Source organism: Phoca vitulina, unplaced genomic scaffold, assembly GCF_004348235.1.
Source record: "Phoca vitulina isolate PV1807 unplaced genomic scaffold, GSC_HSeal_1.0 scaffold15, whole genome shotgun sequence".
Taxonomy (NCBI): domain Eukaryota; kingdom Metazoa; phylum Chordata; class Mammalia; order Carnivora; family Phocidae; genus Phoca; species Phoca vitulina.
The window spans coordinates 34,510,679-34,534,018 of record NW_022589718.1 but is presented as its reverse complement, the minus strand read 5'-3'; the positions used below and the strand labels follow the sequence as shown (position 1 = coordinate 34,534,018).

General features: G+C 38.8%; 2 protein-coding genes across 5 annotated transcripts in view; one reads left to right on the top strand and one right to left on the bottom strand.

The window, feature by feature from the left end:
- The window catches only part of MCPH1 (microcephalin 1), a 249,414-nt gene that overhangs the window by 110,678 nt on the left and 115,396 nt on the right, over positions 1–23,340 (top strand). For all 3 annotated transcript variants that reach the window (XM_032413720.1, XM_032413721.1, XM_032413722.1), the window contains one exon: positions 8,521–8,598. In XM_032413720.1, the coding sequence (XP_032269611.1) occupies positions 8,521–8,598 (78 nt within the window). The remainder of the gene's footprint in view (positions 1–8,520; positions 8,599–23,340) is intronic.
- The window catches only part of ANGPT2 (angiopoietin 2), a 58,966-nt gene continuing 44,310 nt past the window's right edge, over positions 8,685–23,340 (bottom strand). For both annotated transcript variants that reach the window (XM_032413723.1, XM_032413724.1), the window contains exons 6-9: positions 19,431–19,532; positions 18,696–18,862; positions 14,468–14,598; positions 8,685–11,599 (exon numbers count right to left, since the gene is read on the bottom strand). In XM_032413723.1, the coding sequence (XP_032269614.1) occupies positions 11,439–11,599; positions 14,468–14,598; positions 18,696–18,862; positions 19,431–19,532 (561 nt within the window). In that variant the 3' untranslated portion in view covers positions 8,685–11,438. The remainder of the gene's footprint in view (positions 11,600–14,467; positions 14,599–18,695; positions 18,863–19,430; positions 19,533–23,340) is intronic.

The window sequence follows — 23,340 nt, the reverse complement described above, 5'->3', positions numbered from 1 at the left end:
CCATGTAGTTCATGATTTTCTTGTTAAAACTCATTGAAAATAAGATGACCTGATGCTCATTTAAGAAAAAATCTTTTTAACTCAAATTTACAGAAAGAATAAGAAACAGTGATTGCTCTGAGTAGCCATAATATTAATATTTGGCTTATTGTCTATGATGGTAATAATAATTCCTACTGTGTTTTCATACAGTGAAGTGATGTTTCTGATGTTTGTTTTAGTTACATTGGAATGTGTTATATTTATTTCTTTGTTTTCATTTTGATAAGAAAAGTACGAGCTTGTGTTATTTATAAAGATGTTTGGACTTCACATGTCAGTATGCTGGTGAAATGCTGGGTCACCCTGGTCTTTGCTTAGCAATATGTAAAAAGTAGCTAATAGTGGGCCGTTAAGCTCTAAAATCCAAGAATAATCCATTTTCATTTTTTCTGGCTGAAAAGATTAGGTAAACTACAAGCAGCATAAATCTCACATAAATGCCCATATACTATATAGCTAAACGTTTTAATAAGGATATTTGAGCATATATCAATGTACGACATCCTTTTCCTCTTACCATCTGGTATTTAGTCTCTGTCAGTTAATATCTCTTAAAAAGGAAAAAGAGTTCTTAACTACTTATTTTTAGTACTTTATTGCTTATTGTATCTGTCTTGGTTAAATAGGTTGTATTAAGGTTTTGGTTTCCTGCCACTTTTTTTTGAGACAGCCAGAACAGTGCTTTTTAAACACTTAATCACATATGAATCCCCTGGAGATCTTATTAAATGCAGACTGTGGTTCACAAGTAGGTCTTGGTCCTAAGCTTTCTTCACTGGCTACCAGTTCCCAGTTCCCAGGTGACATACAGGTTGCTGGCCCTACGACCAAGCGCTGAGTTGGAAGGTTCTAGAGACCAGCCCGCCATATGTGGAGGGTGGGATAGGGCTGCTTCCAGAGGATGGTAGTCACGCAGAAGATGTAAGGAGGGGGCCATCCTGGCATCCTGGCCATCCTAGGCTCTCTCAGCTTGTTAGTACAAGACTCCTTTGTGTCCTCTGTGGACACGGAGACTTGAATAGTTTCAGTAAGTCGCTATGGTCACAGTGCTTGAAAATGAGTGAGTTTTGAATTTGAATTCAGCCTTTCCTCAATTCATAGCATGTATTCTTTCTGGCATCTACTTCTAGAGATAGCCTAGAGAATGTTTTTATCTTCTGCCACCTTAAAGGTGGATATCTTTATTCTGTGGCTACACACTTTATGTGTTTTTGAAAGGTTAAGGGATAAGACTGTGAGTTTTAATGTTAACCTTGCCACTCACTGGCCATGTGACCAGTAAGGCAGTTAAACTCTCTAAGCCTCAGTTTTCTTATCTGTAAAATGATTGAAAGGTCATCTAAATAAAGCGCCCGGTAAGCACTCAATATCACTTACTGTTGACACTCGTGCCTAGCCGTCATTCATATCATACCTTGGATGAACCTTGAAAATACTATGCTAAGAGAAAGAAAGCAGACACAAAAGGTTGCATATTGTCTGATTCCTCTCCTACAGTTTATGTGGAATAGGCAAGTCCACAGAGACAGCCGGCTGATTAGCAGTTGCCAGGGGTGGAGGGGAGCAGGGGGAATGAAGGGTCGTTACTTGGCGGGTATGGGGTACACTCCCGGCGTGATTAAGATGTTTTGAAACGAGAAAGAAGTGGTGGCACACATGGTGAATATACCAAATGCCACTGAGCTGGACACTTTAACATGGTTACTTGTGTATTACGAGAATTTCACCTCAATTTTTAAAAATCATCTATGGAAAATTGCCTCATTGAGAGAGGCATTACATCTACGGAATGGGTTTGTATTTTAAAATAACTTTATGGAATCATATAAAGCATTTCCTGATGTTCTGAGATGTGTTGGAAATGCAGAGGAATGGCTTATTTTGGAACAAATATTATTGCCTTGAAACCTTGCCAATCCAAGTCGGTCTTTTCAGAAGACCAGACCTCCTCAGTTTTCTGGCTCCAAAGTGTTCAGGATATAAGCCCCCTATACTCTATTCTTTAGTTATTAAAAACCATACCATCGATAGCCCCAACTTTTTAATCCTGAAATGTAACCTAGAAATAGCCTCGTTGCCACTGCTGTATCATTAGCTACATGGTCCTTTTGTCATTTATAATGACGTGTAACGTTTTCACGTGACAGAAAGGTTAACTAACTGGCCTGTTGTCACAGGGCCACAGCGAGACGGAGATTGGTTTAACCCAGTTGCCTGGATTCTGTGGTGTTAACCAGTATCCTATAGTGTGTAGTTGTGGAAAAAACACAAATATTATTCTCCCGGTAGGAAAAGTCTAAACAATGTACATAGTAGCGAATTCTCTTAAGGTGGTGTTGTTTGAGCAAATTAACTACTCTTATAACTGAGACAAAGAATTTATAAAATCTGATGAGAAAAATATTTGTACTGTTTTCTTTTTTAGCTTAAAATAACAAAAAAATTAAGTAATTACTATTATTGTTCCTCTTTTATAAGAAAGAAGAGATTTGCAGATCCTGAGTGTATGTTTTTATACCTCCATAAACTCTTACAACTAAGTTTTCTACCACAGTTGGTGGGGGCAAGGATGGGTAGGACAATCTCTTAGTGATTAAAGTAGAGAATGAAGTATACTTTTGAACTATTTGAAATTAACTAGATTCCCACAGGTTAAACCTGAGGCATAAGTTTCTGACTGTCAGATTTGATTTTAATCAGCAGATACATTGAACAACATGAAGTCTTTTGTACACAAAGAATATTGTTGTTGTTTCCCACAAAGAAGGAAATTAAGGTGAATGTTAAGAGAAATTAATTTGATTGGTTCTGGTTTAGAAAGTGACGTTTACTGATCTCAAGCTACAGTACTTCTGATCACTCTGAATTTTCTAATTATTCTTTGGAGAATAGGAAGTTGAAGCAATTAGTAAAAGCACCAGGACCACTAGCCAGCACTAGTACTAGATAACAATATAAACTTTTCAAATTTAAAAATAAAACAAAACAAAGAAACACTGTGCTTTCCATAGGTACATTTCATTTATACCCAGAAACACTTTGGGTTTATGCTATCCTGTTTCGTTTTGGTTTTGTTTTGGTTTTGGTTTTGTTTGTAATAAATCAAATTAATGTGCCTCACAAAGGAGTTCAAGCAATTGCAGGCTGTCACTATTTCTCTTCTGTATTATATTGGGAATCTTAGTGCAATAAGGGAACTAAAAAGAGTATGCACACAGATTGGGAAAGGAGTAAATAAAACTGTTTATTCACAGAAGACATGATTATCTACACAGAAAACATCAGCAAATCTCCAAAAACCCCCCACAACTAGTGAGTTCAGCAAGGTTACAGGGTACAAGGTCAATATACAAAATTCAGTTGTATTTCTATGTGCTAGCAATAAACAACTGGAATTCTGATTTTTTTTAAATGCCATTTATATTAGCATCCACAGAAATTAAAATATTTAAATCTTGACAAAATATTTACTGAAAAATCAAAGATTTAAATAAAAAGAGAGAGATACTATGTTCATGAATTGGGAAAATGGGTACTTTTTAAGCTGTCAGCCAGCCCCCACATTTTTTTTCTTGAAGTATAGTTGACGTACAGTGTTGTATTAGTTTCAGGTGTACAATAAAGTGATTCAACATTTATATGCATTAGGAAGTGATCACCATGGTAAATCTAGCTGCTCTCTGCCAGTATACAAAGTTGTTACATATTAACTCTATTCCCTATGCTGTACATTGCCTCCAGTGTCTTATTTATTTTATAACTGGATATTTGTACCTTTTACTCCCCTTCTCTTATTTTGCTCATCCACTTACTCTCTTCCCCTCTGGCAACTACTGGATTGCTCTCTGTATCTAGGAGTCTGTTTCTGTTTTGTTTGTTTGTTTTGTTTTTTAGATTCCACATGTAAGTGAAATCAGATGGTATTTTTCTTTTTGGTTCTCCCCATTTTGATCTATAGATTCAACTTAGTTCCAATTACAGGCTCAGCAAGATTTTCTTGTAGATACCAACAAGCTGGTTCAAGTTGCAAAGCACTTTTGAAACAGAAGAGCAAAGTTAAGTTGGATAATCACACAATAGAGAAATCTAGGTGATAGTTAAATGAGAACTCCCTGTACTGTAAGTCTAAAATTATCCAAAATAAAGTGTTTTTAAAACTCAAGTATAATTTATGAGGCTTTATAATAAAAAATGGCACCGCCTGCCCTGTTGTTTCCCAGCCTGGATTTTTCACTAAAATAGCCTTCTGATATTTTACCTACATATTTCTAAATAAAATGGTTTTCTTGTCATTTTTTTAAATTAACTTTGAGACATTGTAGAGTTCCTTCTATGGAATATCAAAATATGCCTGTATGGCTGCCTTTCAGTCCTACCTACTCTTCTGTTCCCCAGTCTACTCAATGTGGTTACAATTTTTGTTTAACATTTTATATATGCATATAAATACACATTCACATGTGCGTACACACGGGCGCACACACACACACACACACACACAAATGAGTATGTGGATGCTGTTTGAACTGAGCCATGTAATGCACTATGATTGTCTCTGGTAATTTGTGTTTGTTGGTTTTCCTGAGCTAATCATTGGCAATTATTTTGATTGCTTAGTTTTCTATGCAACTATGACCAACTGACTGCAAAAATTTCTAAAAGCATTATAATTCTTCTCTCAAATCTGTCTCCACATCAGATTATCTTCCAATCCCATTAATTTTTTCTTAGAGACACCACCCATCAGCCCATTTGTTCTCTTTCCCTTGAGACTGGTTCTCTCTAGGTCTGCAGAGCTGCTGTTAGCCAGGGACTTCCCATCACTGTGATCCCAGGAATTCCATTCTTGTTTGGTTTGGTCTATGTTTTCAAGCTAGAGGCTTTTATCAAATGGGTATAAAGTCATGTTCAGTAATGAGGCATTGAAAAGCTGACTGAAACTCTGCCTGTCTGAGTGGTGTATAGATAATTTGATGTGAATGGAGGTATTTGAGATCCAGGCTTTAGTAGTTGTATGTCTTTTTTCCCCTGGGCTGATCTCTGTCTCCAGGAAAGAATGGCTGGTGTCCCAGGGGAAGGGCTGGAGAGGTTTTCCCTAGCGCTTTCCACCATTGCTCTCAGAACAGCCAGTTTGACTTTACTTCTGTCTTATTCCAGGGGAGGGTGGGCTACGGGGTAGGAAATATCTCTTTTTTTTACCCTGTTCTATACCCCATCTTCAGATGTATCACCAATTTCTTTGCCTTTCAGAGAGTCTGTGGAGGGAATTGGTTGCTTCCTAAAGACCTCTTTCTCTAGACACTTAAGTTTGAACCTTTTTTGCCCTTCTGAGTCATTTATCATTTACGCACCTGCTTTGCAACTTCCAAAATATCCTGTTTTATCTGCTGTAGACTCTTCTCATTCTTTTAAATTCTATCCTTTTAGTTGAGTATTGGGGAGAAGGTGAAGATAAAGATGTGTTCATCTTGCTATGTGTTAACCATTAAGTCAGCTTCATTGTCTTCCTTGTAAATGATGCTGTTACGGACTTGCTTTCAATACCAGTGCCATTTTCTGGCTTGGGTTCACTGTGGCTCCACTCACTCACATTGTTCAAATGAAATGATTAGATGTATATGAAACAAGAGAAGACCATTTGTGTTTTGCCTAGTATGGAATTAACTGTGTGGTCACGCCTACATTGTGGAAATTTGTCTCGTCAGTAGCTGTTAATATAATAAGACAAGTGGTTCCTATTTAAATTCATCAACAGGGTTCAAGTTTTATGAACAACAGTTTTAAAATGTCACAAACATTATATCCATTCTCAGTGGATGCTGAAATAACTCAGCCCTCATTTTAAGGTCTATAAACATGGGATTTGATCCTCTGTATTTATGCAACCCAGTTGCATCTTAGTTATTTTTATTCTATCACATAGGTGATGGGAAATATGTTGGGTTAAACTTTTAGTTCACTTACAGCCTTAACTGTGATCTTGCAGAGTAGATTTTCCCAATATTGAATACTCTACTAAGCTAAAGATAACTTTGGTTAATGAAAGAACCAAAGTGAAAAGCTTGCACTATGTTTCTGATTTGATGATTTCATTACAATCAAATCAGTGTTTTCTGCTATCTCTGTTCAATATTAATTTCTGGGATGCCTACCTAAATTCAATTTATTAATTCACTTGCCAAAATTCTACTATAGATGCCTTATGGCTTTATTTTCATAACATTTAGAAAGGGTCAAACTCAGAGAACATAAATTTTCTCCAGGAGGTTCAGTTGACATTTTAATGTGGACTACATTTGAACTCAAATGCCACACGCATTTTTAAGACTGGTTCCTTGGATTCTCTCACTGGTACATTATGTTTCTCACTATCCTAATTCTTTCACATTGCCTCATGTCTTAAATGAACCTGATTTTGAAGCTTTTTACATTTTACTTCCTGGGCTAATCACAGATTTGTAGGGAACCACACAGATGTTGTTAGTGTGTCTCTATAATGATATCATACATTGATAAAAGTAAGGCAAACACTATGTTACTTAAATGTTTTAACCACCTCTAAATAGCCAGGTAGAAACATGATTTCACTGTACCATTTTTTTCATACCCTCTTTCATTGATCTTATGAAGATATCTATCTGTCTGTCTGTCTATCTATCTATCTATCTATCTATCTATCTATCTATCTATCTATATTGGCTAGCCAGTAAAATCAGGGGTAAGCAAAAAGAGACTTAACTGACAAAATGCTCGTGTACACCCAGATCTACGTGAAGATGGAATTGGGGTCTTTGAGAACACAACTCATCACTCCCTGTCTCTGTAGTGAAGACACATTGCCTTGCATCATACTCCATTCCCATTCTGTCATCTGGGGCTCAGCACCCTCAGAGCTTTCTCCTGTCTTTTCTGGATTGTTCTTCTGCCATGTGCCCTGCAGACACAGTGATAGAAACAGGGTATATTATTATACCTTACCATAGGAATCTAACCAACCCAATTTTCTTACCACTTCTTCCAAAGCACCCTTTAGCCCCCCATCAAAAAAAAAAAAAAAAAAAGAACCCGCTTTAATCCTGCCTTGGCATGTGGCATTCTTTCTGTGCTGGAATGTCCTCTCCCCTCCTCACTCTTGTCTCTCTTTGCCTGATGAACTCTTACTCATCCTTTAAGACTCCGTTTCAAATGTCACCTCATCTGTGGACCCTTCCTTGATTCTCTTAGAGTTAGTTTGCTTCTTCTATAGGTTCCCACAGTACTGTTTTGAGAAATCACCATTTGTGGTTTGCCTTCATGCCTCCTGCCAGAGGGTGAACTCCTCTGGGATTGGGTTTGTGTTTTCAGGACCTAGCGTGGGTTCTTATTCACCGTAGGCTCTCAATACGTTGTTCACAGACAAGCGGTTAGTGAGATGAAGAAAACAGTGTTGAGTGAATAAATGCCTCAGTTTTAAAGTTAAGATCCATACCAGTGCTGAGAATTATCATTCAGATTCTGTATCTTGTTATTGTCTTTATTCCACCAGCATGTGCACTTTTTCTTAGAAATATTTAAGACCAAGCTCCCATAGATGGGTCTTAATCTTAGAAACTGCCAAACAAGAAAACTCCCTCCTCATCCCCAGTAATTCAGCAAAACAAACTTAAACTTTATGTAGCAACTCTAGAAAAGAGCATGGATTCACTGAATGTAAGAAATGAAATTGCAGATGAAAAATAAATATGGGATATGTAATTCAGTTGATTATTTTTGTTATAAAATTCTATTGGTGCATGGAAATAGAAACAGATTTTCAGAGAGTTTGGTCATCAAGTAGAGATGACTATAGAATCTTGAAAATTGTTGAATTAAAAACAAAAACATCATTTTGATCATTTAAAATATGTGGGTTCAAATAACAATAATAAATAATAATACTGAAGGCTTGTTTATGAAACATTTTATCCTTCCAAAGCCTGGGAAGGATTTTCAAATGTTTTAGGAGAACTTCTGAAAATATTAGTCCATGTTAGAAACAAAATCACATACCAGAAGGGCTGCTTTTTTAGTTTAAGCTTATGATCTATCTTCTCCTAATAAATGGGTTTTTTTTTAAATTAATAAAATCCTGGAATATTTACTGAGGATTGTCTATAATGACTCTTTAAATTGGAAACTTGGAATTCTTAAAAAGGTATTTCAGATGTTTGTTATTGGGGTGGTGTTTAGTATTTGGCCTCACTAGAATAATAACCCAGATTTCTAGTCATTGGAAACGTTTTTTTCTTAAAGAAAAGCATTTATTATTCATAAGATTGATGCAGCATGAAGATTCTGATGGTACTTTGCTGTGTAAGACACATGTGGTTCAGATCTATGGAGTACATAGTCACTGCTGGGCTTTTTGTGTTGTTTTGGCTCTATCTTCAAAGTAGTTTATTATCCACCAAGAGCCTAATGAATCTATAATAAATGTTCTGCTTATTGTGTCACTTGTAGGTACTGTGGTCTTTGGAACTGGGTCACTGGATTTCTGAGGAACCGTTTGAACTTTCTAACTTCTTCCCTGCAGCTCCTGTAAGTCAGATGTTATTTTATTATGGTAAATACAATTCAGAATTCTCAGGAAATTATTATTTGCATAGATATGGACTCAAGTTTTGATTAAGTCAAGACCAATTATGCTTGCAGTTAAAAACACATTTTCATAATACATTTTTATCTGTTTGTGAGAACAAATGTGGGAATGTGAGAATATTCTGCAAAAAATCATGTGGAATGAAATCTTAAAGAATTTTAATTATGAAAGTCCTCAAGATTGAGAAAAAGAAGAAATGAAAAAGGACTAGATTCTTGAGGAGGTGGTATGATGTCTTACTTACTGCTTTAAGAAATAAAGCTGTTACTGCTTTTAGAGATAGAACTGATAGGTATAAAAGTCATGGCCTGCTGGCAACATGATGCGGTCCTTATGTTCTGATGCTCTTCCCAAATGCAGCTTCAACTTTACTGCATTTTAAATTTTAAATATTTTGAATGCTTAATGGAAGTTCTAATTTTTTAAAAGATTAAGTAACAATTAAATAGGTAATTTCAGGTTTAATTGGAAGCAGGATCATGTAGATGTTGGCTTTCATTTTCAGAAAAGTTAACTGGTTTGTGACACAGTTTATGCTTTTGGAAGATTAATACTTGAAAGAGAAGTGGCAGTTTTTATCTATGACCAGGGCTGGTGTTATTTGCTGTTATTTGAAGTATGCATAGGACGTTGCCCTCTCATCACCGATTTATCTAGGTTGTTGGGTTGCTTTTATTTTCATTTTTAAGATTATCATTTTGATTTTCCCTCCACTTTATAAATATTTTCTTAAGGAGAAAAAACATTCTTCTTGGCAAGACTCTGTTCGATATACCACATAAGGAATTGAAGTGTAAAGACACAAATCCCCCTCCTCTCTGTCATAAGAGAGTATGTGTAACTCTGTGTAACACAGTGTGGCATGTCTTTGAAATGCATCTCACCTGCCGGCATGGGCACACGGTATCAAGTATGCTGTTGCCAATTTTTCCCATCTTATCACTGGTCCACCTCAGTGTCTGCCGTGTGGTCATCGAGACATCACAGGAACTTAGGGTTTCTTCTGCAGTGGAGATATCCTCTTATTACCAGATAATGTTTTAACTTGGCACAAAGCTGTGCTCTGTTGAATTTATAAAGCCTACTTAAATGTAACAAGAGAGACTGTTCAAAGATGGGGAGGTTCTTTCCTCAATATATTTGTCGGGGAAGCACAGTGAAGTGGTAGAGAAAGTGGCATGCTGGACTCTTCCAGAGTCCATAAACTGACTCGAAACATGCAACAAATGTTAGTATTCTCAAATGAAGTTGGGGTGGAGGCATATAGAGGGAAAATAAATTACATAAGAAAAAACGGAATAAAGAAAAAACATAGTAGTAGAACCCCCTAAGGTGAAGACAGACATGAGGTAAATGCTGGTTTCAAATTTGGCCCTAAGCTTCCTAGCAGCAGCTGACTCCAAGGCAAATACGTGAGAAATGGCTTCCAAATTATAAAGCATTACACGATGTACATTAATGTTAATTGTACTATGAAAACTTCAGATGGAGTTAAAACTCTAGGGGTTTAAAGTTTTGCAGCCCTGAGCTTAAATCCATGCTCTCAGAATTTTCTGTAAAGATTTGAATTTTTTATAAACATCAGATTTTGGTTTTATACCCCAAAATGCTTTTTTTTTTTTAAGTGTGCTGGTGGACATTAAAAAAAAAAAAAAAAAGACTTTAGGAATGAATCTAGCTTGAGAAGTATAGCTTTGTATGTGCTTTAAATAGAAGGTTTTTTTCAACCATAAACTAAACTGTAGCCTACTTCTCTAAAATATAACTTAATAGAAAAAAAAAAAAGACCTTTGTAATAGAATAGTGAGGAAAAGATAGTAAAGTCTCTTTGTCATGGAATTAAATGTATAATTTTCTTCATCATTAAAAATCGAATCTTTCCTTGTCATGAGGCACAACCAGTTGTTTCAGAATCAAATCACAAAATCGTAAATATTATCATAAAGGTTAAATGTAATTATCTAATAATTTATATTTAATTACTAAAAATACCTTCATATTTAACAGCCAGGCAGAAAAAAAATAGTACAATCTTCATATAAACTGAAAGAACACACATTTCTATTAATTTCAGAGATCCTGGAAGTTTTCACCATTTAAACTTGAAATATATATTTGAGCATTAACTTAAAACTATGCTGTCAACACATTCGTAAATATGCTGATTTCAAAATGAAAGTTTAAAGCACCTAAGAGGAGGAGCAAAAATGCGTTAACTATGTTTTTTCCTTCTCCAAATATTAAACTGCAAATAAGCACTTCCCAGAAAAATCCCTGAATATATAATATATTTTTATGGCTTAGAGATTTTTTTCTTCCTTTCAATTACGATAGTGATGCTGAATTCAGGACATATGGATATTTACACAATCTATAAACAGGGCTTAGAAAAATGTAGCTCCAAGGTTATCTCTACTATATAGCCTAAGTGTTCTGTTTTCCAGTTATTTACGGATGAACCCGGCACAACATTCTTGGTTGTGACAACAGAGTCTGTAAATTGTCAGTCTTAAATTTGCAGGCTTAGATTTATCTTCACATAGGCCTTCTACCAGGTCACAATACCAGGGCTGTGCGTCGGTGCATGTCTGATGCGGGTTTGAGTGAGGAGGTTTACGGGGCTCTAAGCTGGAGCTCATGGATCCCTGTGGCACCGGAGCGCACGCTGCCTCTCTGAGGCGGATGAGGACACAGTATGCAGCCTTGTCTCTTAGATCTTCAGGATTAGGTCTCTGAAAATAGCGTAATTGGCCGCCACTCCTCAGGTGTGTGCAGGCATCTAGAAATCTGCTGGTCGGATCATCATGGTTGTGGCCTTGAGCGAGTAGCCTGAGCCTTTCCAGTAGTACCACTTAATACCGTTGAACTTATTCGTGTTCTGCTTCTGTGGGTAGTACATTCCGTTCAGGTTGGAGGGGCCACACGCGTCAAACCACCAGCCTGTGAAAGGGAGACGCAGGAGGGATTAGGAGCTAGGGAACCCACTCTGTCTCACCGCGGCATTAGGAGCACTTGACTCATCCCCCCTCACATTCCGTGCATTTTAAGTGGACACATGCAAAGATTCGGGGGTGTAGAATGTGCCCCACTGACAGATGAGAGCGATGGTTTTCCAGCTTTACCCAAGTTAAATCCTAGTTCCATATGGCAGATGTTTTGATGGGCTGTTGTACTCCGTTTTCCTTGTGTGGAAAGACCAGTCACCCATAGACATGCATGGTACGTCTTCCCTGGTCCCGATTTGGTGACCACCACAGTACAGTGGAAAGTGGGGATAAGTCAAAACACTGAAGAATGGATGGATGACCCTCATTGGATTACTTTCTGGTTCCAGCAACTTAGTGGGCCAGTTGGATTCAGGCTTCCCTCCTTCTACCAGACATTTTTTTTTTTTTAAATGATTCCAAATTTTAAGAATTCGGGGAAGCTAGATGAAAAGGAAATCTTTAAGTCCTAGAGACAAAAAGGAAATTGAAAGCGATAGTGGTGTGCTCACTGAGGTGAGGGGAGCTGCCTGGCACAGCAGCAGGGGGAGGGCTGGGTCTGCATGGACACCTGAATGGCCATGCTTGGGGTTTTGATGCTTTTACCTAGAAACAAGAGTGTGCCAGAAGCCCTGGTTTTCAAGGAGAAGGAGTGACCTAGATCTACATAATCTAAATAAATCTTAGAAACATTGTGTTGGGAGTACACATACAGTACGATGCCATTTATGTAAGATTTTAGAATATAGGAAAAAACAACTGTTCATGGTATCTGCATACCTAGTACAATAAATAACTAATGTGGATGGACCTGAATTCATTGCTCACCCCACAGGCAGGTATTGGCAGGACAGCTTTAGTTGTATCTGTGAAGTTTTATTTCTTTAAATAAAAAATATTTTGATGTAATGATTATATTATTATATTTACACATTGGACTGTGATGATCGATTATTTCATCCAGTTACAGCTCATGTCTTGAGCGGATTCAGATTAATGTCAATTTGATAAGAAATTTGTGTGTATTAGTCAGAATCTTTGAAAATATTCAGGAATGTTGCAAATTTATAGATCTGTCTGCCCTAGAGCCTGTTGGCTGACGTAACTATAGAATTTGCTGTCCCAGCAAAAACCTAGCTGATCATTAGGCTGGTTTGCCCGGGGCCCAGACAATGGGCTGGGGCCTGAAATCCTACTGCTTCACTTTCTCTCTTGGGCTGTGTGTTTCTCCCCAGTCTCTCCCACTTCTACTCCCAGCCCTAAATTTTGATTCGAGTAAATAAATACATTGTTTCCTTGGTTATTAATGCACTTCTCCTAGTCTCTTGAGTAGCTCATGACATACGGGTGGTCTGAAAACCACCGCCCTCTCGAGTGGACAGCTGGGTTCAGTGTGGGAATGGCAGATGGGAAAAAAGGATTCGGTGCATTTGGTCCCCCCAACCCACCCCTTTTCCCCTTTTTGTTGGCTTCAAAAAGGTTGAGGGAGACAGGCAGCTTTTACACAATCAATATAATAGCTTTCCTTCATTGAAATAATTATTGAAATAAATATGGCTAATAGAGAAGACCTGTGTTGCCAGTATATATTATGTGGATACATATAAATATATTATCTAAAGAACCACAGGACTGATTTTTTAATGGATTCTAATTCTTTCAGTATTATTTTAAAGATAGGAAAATTATTGAATTTCAAACTATTTTCATAAATAAATCTTTTCTCTTGACGGTAAATGATTCTTCACTGATGTGCAAACACATGATAAGCTTAGGTCTTGTTTATGTAGTTACCTTATATTTGTCAAATAAATTGACCACAGCTTTTACCTTTTCCTTTCCTGGGTGAGTAAAGAATGAATTTTTGGTAATATAATTTGCAGTCTCTACAAATTAAACCCTGCCAACTTCCTGTTTGCCTTTACGTTGTTTGTATCTCAGCAGAATTTTTGTTGCTGGTTTAAGTCTTTCAGTATTTTTGAGAACTCACTTGATAGCATTTGTCAAGCTTTTTTCTTGTCTCGGTCACATTTAAGTGGTTCTGGTCATTCGATTTTTAAACTTTTAGAAATTGGAAGAGTAAATTTTCTAGCAGTTGGTCCCTGTCATTGAACTCTTAAATGTTGCTGGATACTAATCTGGCCATTTTAAGTGACTGTTAAAATAGTCTCTTGTTTCTGGGTGTGGTTTCAATTTTTTTTTAGAGCAGTCTGATATGAAAGGTAGGGAGCAAGAAGAGCATGAGCATAAACACCTTGATTTAAAGTGGACAACTGTTCATTTTAATTTGGTGCACTAAAAAGAAAAAAAAGCAGGTTGGCTAATTAGTTTCTTTGTGTTTGTAAGTATTTGCTGTATATTAATGAAATCTTTAAAGAAAGGTACCTGGAAATTCCATGTTTGCACAATGAATTATTAATTAGAAACTCTTCTATGCTAATGAATCTATGTCATTGTTTTGGTTGCCATTTTGAATTTTTAACCTTCTTAATAAAACAAAATGAAATTAAAGTGTGGCCCTGACATCTGCTGCTCAGTGAGCACCAGCTCAAGAGAGCTTGCTGGATGTCAGATGTCCCCTCTCTGTGCCAGAGTGAGGTCCTGAAGAGACACAGTTGGCCTGCTGACAATTCCAGCTCCGCATCACAGTCTTAAGACTCAACAGTCTGAAAAGGTGAAAAACAAATCTCCCTACATCTAGTAAGTCTGTTTATGAAATGTGGACATCGTCACCAATCACAAGTTCAAGTCCAAATAGCCAACCTTTCACTCTATGAAATTCTTCCTTGCCAAAACAAATAGGAAGAGAGAAAAGTCATCTCACCTCCTGTGAGCATTTGTGAACATTTGCAAATACATTTGTCGTTGTCTGCATCCTTTGTGCTAAAATCATTTCCTGGTTGGCTTATGCTGCTTATTTTGCCGGCCGTGCCTGTAAGTCCTTTAAGGTGAATCCTGCAAGCATGCAAAGAAGAAAAAAGGAAAAGAAAAGAAAAGAACATAATTGGCTTGGGCTGTTGATTCACCGTAGTGGAAAATTTTTTATAATGAAGAATTCCATTCTGCAGAAATGCATTCTGTACTGGTTGGTGTACTAATGCGTACTCTGGACAAAATATTTTTGCACTGGTATAAACAGGAACCAACTTATCATCAAATCCTTAGGCAATGAGGAATGTTTTCATGAAACCTTCAGCTCATATCACTTGCACGAGCATCAGCAGGGGCTTCAGGGCCCGCTGCTTTCAGATAAACAAGAGGGGGGGAATACAACGTGAAACGGTCCTCTTTCCAGGTCTCCAGGCATCATCCATACAGGAATGAGAGTCTTGAGATAACCAGACAGCTTCAAGCATCATGATTTTCAGTGGGGTGGTAGGGATGGACAGGCTAGTAGGCAAGGAAAGGATCATTGAATTTGGAGTAGAAACCTACAGAACTATATAGAAAATACATCCTTATGGCTGCCTTGCCTCATTTCTGTAGAGTATTGTAATAAACTCACTAGACATTGAGAAAGGAATAAATGAGATATTAAGTTCGACACTAGATAATAGCCCATACTTTTAGAAGATTGCAAAACTCTGGCTTGCATCAGTGATCTGTGTGCCAAGGAGGAGAGCGAAGGGAAAGAGAAAGTATGGTAACACTGCTTCAGGAGAGCCCGTGGGCAGATTGGCACAGTACAGCTCAGAGCAGGGCTTCATGTGCTGGTGGGTGGCTCTGCGGGACGTGGACTTACTGTGTGGGGACATGGGGTATGGCAGTGTGGGAGCCTGGATCATTGAGTCTTCATGACCCAGGGATCCTACAGATCGAAACCCTGTGATGTCCCAGGGAGAATTGTCCTCTGAGTCCCCAAAATGATGCTCATCTTTCATTAAACCACTACCTTGAAAGGAATATAATTTCCAAGAATTCATGTTGGAACAGAGGGTAGAGAAGAGAGGAAAGGTTCCCCAGGGACTGTCTCTAACCATTCACGGGTGTATGCATGGAATGCACGTACCAGCCCTGAGAGTCAGGCGTTTCTCCTGTTTTTATGTATAAAAATGTTGAGGTTCTGAGATAGGAGTGTGGTAGAGCTAGAATTTGCACCAGATGCATCTAACTCCTCTGTTATGGTTCTACCCTGGGGGACCTTTCCCAGGGATGTTTGCTTACTGAGGAGGGGTTATGCAAAGATGGGGGTATGGAGCATGCCAAATGGAGTTCCATAAAGTGTTGGTTCTTTTTTTTTTTAAGATTTTATTTATTTATTTGACAGAGACACAGCAAGAGAGGGGACACAACACAAGCGGGGGGAGTGGGAGAAGGAGAAGCAGGCTTCCCGTGGAGCAGGGAGCCCGATGCGGGGCTCGATCCCAGGACCCTGAGATCATGACCTGAGCCGAAGGCAGACACTTAAAGACTGAGCCACCCAGGCGCCCCCATAAAGTGTTGGTTCTAAGTGGCTTTTGTGTTAAAGACTTAGATTTAAAATTGTTTTTAGTACTGTAGCCCTAGAAACCCCCATCATAAGGCACTGGCTGAATTTCTGAATTTCAGTGTTATCCTCATATTTCAAAAATGACCCTGGTCCCTGGCACAGCCTCTAATTACCTGCTGCAAAGCATTTATGTAAGTTCTACTCATCCCTGGGATTTTGAAACACTTTAATTTCTTTCCAGGCCCTTCTCATTAATCACAGATAGGGTTGAGATAAACCACTCTGCTTGTCCTTACTCCTTTCTAGCCTCTTCTCCCCTTACAACAATGTCAGTTCTCGTGGGACTCATGAAACGTCCCCAAAGTGAAGCAGAATCTGGGAGAACGCTATCTTTTATTTGTCTTTATGAGAAAGGTTGTATCATTTTTAGATCCTTCTCTTATAGGGCCCCCTGGTTTATAGTTGGTTTCTTTTAAATTTGGTTATTAAGAATAACCACATTTCTTGAAATTGCTTTATATTGCTATCAGTTTGAATTTATAGAACAGTGGAATGTAAGAAGCAACATCAGCATTGAATAATGAAATCTGCATGTTTGATTAGAGCTGCCAGAATGTTTGTGAAGAGTGACCAGTCTTCAAGGTTTAACACACAAGCAGTTTTTAGTTTTAGCAAAAAAAAAAAAAAAAATTCTGTCGATGCATTTGTCCTTCCCTCATGACATTTATTTTTCAGTTTTCCAGCATTTGGGGGACACTTCTTTGGAAAAAACCCAAGTCCGTGGCTGCAGACAGTGGTACTCTGAGACCCCTGTGTTGTTTACTGAGCCATGTCAGTCCCTTATCACACCGCCGTGTTTTACTGGGACAGTCATGGTTTCTATGTGGTATCTGCCGTATCCCGCCACATAGATTAAACTGAGCTTTAAATGAATGTGTGCTCTTTTAAATGGCGTCTGCCAAAACTGATCGCATTTCTAAAGGAAGTATCTGTTAAGAACCATCTCAGTTTAAAATATTTTTATAATGTCAGCATACAAGGGTAATGACCCATTTTGTAAAATCTCCTTATATAAAGTCTAATCCTTAATTTTTGTGTTTCTTTCTTTTTTTTAATTTTTTTTTTTTTTCAATTCATCTGTTGTAAATTCCTAACTGTTGCCAGTTGGAAAAATATTTAGCTTGGAGGTAAAACAATGACCAAACACTCGTGTCTAAAAATTCATTGAAGTTTTGATCTCTTTGGAGTGAACTTGGGGCTGCCGCGAGGCCCAAACACCTATCTTTTCATTCATCTGCGTCGTTCCCTCTCCAAGGAGCCCTGCTCTCTCCATAATGAGGATCGGTGGGCTGTGTTTCACTGACTGCTTAAAAGTCATGTCAGTGCTCGTGGTACATTACCATCTTCAAAATTTTGACCCCACCCCCGCCCCCATTTCTAAAGCAGGACCTACTGGACGTTATATGGTTCTCAGGTAGTTGAGGCAAAAGCTGTTCACCTTGTGTTTCTGTGCTGTTCATCCACTGTGACCCCTAGGAAGCCAGCTCAAGGACTTTGCAATCATGTTTATTTTCCAGGCTGTTCGGATTTTGGATTTTCTGTTGAGCAGAGGGTCTGAGTTGGGTGTTAATGAGATTTAGGTGGGACCGTAGGCCACATATGACTGTTTCCTGGGATGTTCCTACTGAACTTGGTTGATTTCTGACCCCAGGACGGGTACTTTCATGATGTGTGTGCCTGTGCTCTTGAGACTCCGTCAGGGCTGTGTTGGTGTCTGAATCTGAGGCCCATTCCCATGGTGCCACCCTCCGGCCTTGCACATGGGTTTCTGGGCACCTCCTTCCACGAGGCCACGTGCAGGGATGTGCTTTTTCCTGCCATACACGGTCGCTTGTCAGGCACCAGTCTTTCAGTGCCTCCGCTGCTCTCCGCCTCTACTCTCTTTCCGGCTTTAGAGCCAGAAACTAAATTCTGAGTCAGGGATGCCCATGCTTGTCTTGGAACATTCAACACGAGTGCCGCCAAATGCGTGGGGCAAGGCAAATACTAAGGGAGGGCTGTGAATCGGCTGTTGTTTCTACGGCAGAGAGTAAAGGACTTGCATGACTAACCCTCCCACCTAACTCTGCTACTTTTAAACTTGGTAACTCTTCCTGACTTTGGGATGGAACATAACAATCAAGTGTGCTTTAAGTGCAGAAAGATATATTCAACTGTTAAAACCTTTTAGAAGAAAACCACATAGTCGTAGGTAGACCTCTGTTATGATATTGGCATGACATTTTCTAATACGGACACAGCATTCACACATTTTATAAATACTTGTTGAATGCCCGTTATCTGCCAGGCAGGGTTCATCTATGCTTTGAGGATACACAGCAGAGACAACAAACAAAATGCTGTCTGTCCTTGTGACGTTTTCCTTGTATCATTAAAACCAAGTTAGAATTTTAAAACTAGACGAACTTCCTGAAAGACAGCATAGAACTGTAAGAAACGAGATGTTTTTCCATTTAGGGTATCCTCCGAGTACTTCAGATCCTGGTTAATGCAGTGGGGCTATCACTTTATGGAATGCTCACCCAGCAAATCTGTTAATGTTTTTCAGTTACATACAACTCACCTGTAATTAAGTTCTTCACCGGAGAGATAGAAATGTTCATACAGTGAGTAGGCCTCGTTCCCTTCCCAGTCTTTAAGGTGTATTTTAAGCACATAGGGCTGTTGATTGGTCACTTGGGAAACAAACTCATTTCCCAGCCAGTGTTCACCGGAAGGGTTCCCAAATCCCTGCAACCCAAGTGGTAAAATTCAGTCATCTCATTTATTTGTTTTTTCTTCACGTATTTGAAATCAATAGTCTATCCGTTTAACATGGGATGACTGCCAAATATTCAGCAGAAATTCTTTCCTGCCCTCTGAAAATTTGGGGTCTTCCATATAAGAAAGATTTTTTTAAAGGTCAGTTTTAAGAAACCAAGCTTCTACTGAAAGAAAATTAGGACTAGAGTAATTAGAACTACTTTGGGGAATCACCAATAGAAACATGAGCGTAAACAGCTCGGTTTATTGACATGGGAAGTTCTGTGAAACTGTTGGCTTACTGAAAAACGCTGAGCCTGCCATTAAAAATAAGCCTCGCACTTGCATGCCTTTGTTTTGATATATAGTTTACTTTACATTGACAGGGTCATTCGTTAGTGGGGAGACCGAGACACCAGTTAAGAGGAACACTTTGATAACAACAGTTGTCAACAGTCATTGGTTAGTTTTGGATTTGTGGGGAAGGTTCTGCAGATTTTGAAAGTTAGTTTTCACAAAGAAAATTATTTTCAGATGGCTTAAAGACTATTCATACCACTTTATATTCTTTCCAAGTCCTCTGAAAATCAACACTGCCATCTTCACGCCGCTGAATGACCGTCCACCCGCCTCCAGAGGTTTCCATGTCGCAGTATGCCTGCCAATGGGAAGCGCACAGTTACTGCGTGGGAAACACCAATGAGTCAGGGCTATGTCTGAACTCACAGAAACAAGACAGTTGTGGATACCTACAAAATGACTTGTGCTGATGGGGTTCCCCAGGGTAAATCTTTGTGGTCTTCCAAGAAGCAGATGGTTTTAAATGAATTGAAAACCATGAATTTAAAATGATGATGAAAAATAAGCAGTAATATAACACGATTTTAATGTCAATGAGAATAGGACTTTCTTGTCATCATCTGTTCTGGGCTAAAGACCCACCCCAATCGCTGATCCAGAGATCGTTGTTTCTTAGAGATTTATTGTGATTGGGACATCTTGGTGGTTTGGCCCCAAACCTCATCTCCAACCTGTAGAAATCTACAAGCTGGTGTTCCCGACTCCAGAAACCTTTATGGTACTTGCCCGTCCCTACTAACTCCTCAGAGAGTTGTGTAGAAGGAGTACTTTTGCACTGTAGGGTTTCCAAGACCCCTGTTATGTTATGCTGTGGGGTTAGAAGGCTTCTTCCATGTGGGATAAAAGTCAGATTTCTAGGTTCGTCCCTCAGTATGAGAGATCTGAGGCCCCTGGGTACCCAGAATGTTGTATGTGACCTGAGAGTAGCCTGGCAGCTCTGCCCCACAGATCAAGCCTTCAAGCTTCTTTGCACTTTGCTCACTGCCTATGGTATTTCTCCTCCTTGCTTTTTTTATTTTTGCTTTTAAACTGGCTTGGTGGGTTTAAACTTTGTCCAGAACACAGAATTCCTTCTTGGGCCAGGAGCATGCAATGCTCACTTTCCACTCAGCAGGAGTTTTATTATGAAATTTAAAACCCCTGCAAATAAGATTACATAAATAGTTTTAAATAATGAGATTATAGTAGAATGAAAAATTTTCCCAGAAATTCTGTTAAGATAGAATTTCCTACAGCATACGAGGTAGTAAATATGAACGTTATCACTCAAAACAAATTAGAAATAGTCTTCCTCTGCTGTTTTCCTCAGTCTTTTGGGGAAATAATGGAGATAATTTTGGCAGAGTAAGTTTAAATGTGAACTATTATGCATTTGTGAGTTAAAATCCTAAAGAATGGGGGATAAAAGAGAACCAAGAGCACACCCAGACCCAGTCTTTCATTTTCAGTGCCTTGTCTGATGTCTCATTGCTAATGAGACAGAGAGCTGCCCTTGGAACCCAGCCCCCCATTCTCTAGCAGATTTCCCTCCACCGCTCTTCCCACCTCTCTCCACAAAGGTCCCTTGGCCTATATTATTTTCCCTGATGATCCTTATATTTGGGAACATATGTTCCATTATAGAAGATTGCATTTATTAAGAGTAAAATGATTTCCCCATTTTAAATTAACCAGACAAATAAAATTGACCTGCTTAAGGTGACCCCTTATTATCTCCCTGTATTGATATTATTCTTATCGTTAATTATCTTGTTATCATTGGTATGCACCACTCTGTTCCAAGGACTGCACTGGGTACTTGGCATATATTATATGCAATCTTGAAGCAACTCTGCTATGATACTGTAATTCTGCATTTGTGAAAGGAGGAAGGATTTAGTGAAAATATTTAGTAAAGTTAGATTAATTTGACCAGAGTCATTCAGTTATTAAGTGGAATATAGGACTTGAATAAGATCTCTTAAATTCCTCATTCTGTACCTTCTTTTCTACCATAGTAGGCTGCCAAAAACAGAGAAACTTGACCCTTTTGTTAATAGGCCAGTCCCTCAGTGCAGCTCCAAGTTGAAATCAGTTCATTAATAATACTGCCTCTGATTTGCCTGTGGTCCACCCAATGGTCAATACTGCTCACTTCTCTCAATATGTCTTCTAAAAAAAAAAAAAAAAAAGTTTAGTAAACTAGCTGAACAAGCTAGTTTAAGGAGTTTTGTGTGTACAGACCAGTTATTTCCTCTGTATCCTAAATGGCATGCTGGTGGGTGGAAAGACCGGATATGGTTTCTAGCGAGCCTATCCTTGTTCCAAGAATATTTGATTCTTTGCTGTCAAGATCACCGTTATAAAGTCACGGATACTTAAATCACAGAAGAAGTTTGTCTTCGTGCGAAAATCAGAGTCCAAACTAGCTGAGAGTCACCGCCCACGTGGAAATGGGTTGAGCCCTACCGTTGTCTAAGTCCACCAGGGACAACGATGAGATGATTAGGACATTCCCTTAATATCTCTTTGTTCCGATAAAAAGAAAAAAGGAACAAAGAGTTCATAGAAACTGAAGTATCATGGTTAACTGAGTCGTGAAACTTTCAGAGGAAGATAGTGTTCAAAGAGAGTTGTCCACGTAGCCAGAGGGCACTGAGTGAAAATGATGAAATGGATTATCTCAGCATCAGGAAAGCGGACTTCCTCAGAGAATGGCCAAGACCTCAGCGCTCCAGCTACCACAAACCTGAGGGCGGTTAGTGCTTTTGTTAGCATACTGCATGGTTCAGGGAGCTGGTATCTTGCTCTAAAACTTGAAGACTTTCAGTGTATAATGCCTGATTTAAATGTCATGCTTCGGTTCGGAGGCCATGGTGAATGGCTGATGAAACAGTAATCACACAGATAAATACTAGGAGACAGGTACCCTGTGACATTTGGGGAAGGAAATTATTATGTCTCTGAGCAGCAAAAACAAACTCAAATGCCTTTGATGCAGTTTTTATCTTTTGCAGAAACCTAGTGAATTTTTCAAAAATAAAGTTGAAACATGTAGGCCCTTTTGGAAAAGGTCGGCCCAAAGATCTGTTGGGCATTGTTTTCCTGAATTAGATGAAACAGGGCAAAAATGGCTGCCCTTTCATGCAGAGACGTTGTCTCATAGTCTTTGGGGGCAGTCAAAATGGTAAACAATTCCCATTTCTCAAATAGATGGTTAAGTACTAAGTCCTGTCCTAAGTGCTATATATGCATTGTCACCTCAGAATCGCTCTGTAAGACTAGGGTTACTTCATCGCATTACAGATTAGGAAACTGAGGCCTCACACAGGGTAAATGATGTGCTCAGAGGCACAAATACGCAGAGCTGGAACATAAACTCAAGTCTCTCAGACTTCCCCGCCCCCCGCCCCGATCAGATTGTGAATTATGGGATCTTAAGTCTGGAAGGGAATCTAGAATCTGGAGTTAATCTGGACCATTTATTTTAGAGATGAGAAACTTGAGGTTTGGTAAGATTGTTGTTTTCTGCTGTGTCGATGAGTTATTTTTACTGCAAATGTTTAAAAGAAATATAAATCCTAATGTTTCCAACCATGACCTGAGACTCACGTCGTCCCACAGTATTATATATTTTCGTCTTGTTGTTTCAGTGAGGCCATTGGGCTGACATAGTGCTCTGGGGTGGGAGCATTGCACCGAGTCAGGAGAACATTTATAGAGCAGTTGGTTGGTGCTGTGTAATCGGCGGTTGCCCTCTGGATTTGCAAAACATTCACATTGCACCGATATCCTCTGTCCCCCTCCTGCTGCCACCCCTGTCCCCATTGCTCTAGGCCAAGAAGAGACGAACATCTGGTGACAGACAGTAGTGTACAGAGGGTTGTTATGAAAACCAGATTGCAAAGGGGATTGAGAGCCTTCCTACAGGATTTGTTCGTTACTTTCTCATCTGCAGCAGACTATTTATGTTTTGTTTTGTTTTTTTCTTCCCGCTAATGCACTGCTTCTAGAGCACTGGGTACATTAACTGATTTCCAAGGTTGATTTAAAGCAGCATGAATGAATTAGAAAGATTTTCTTTGGAAAGTATTATCTTCAATAGCACAATATTTATCTTTTAAATT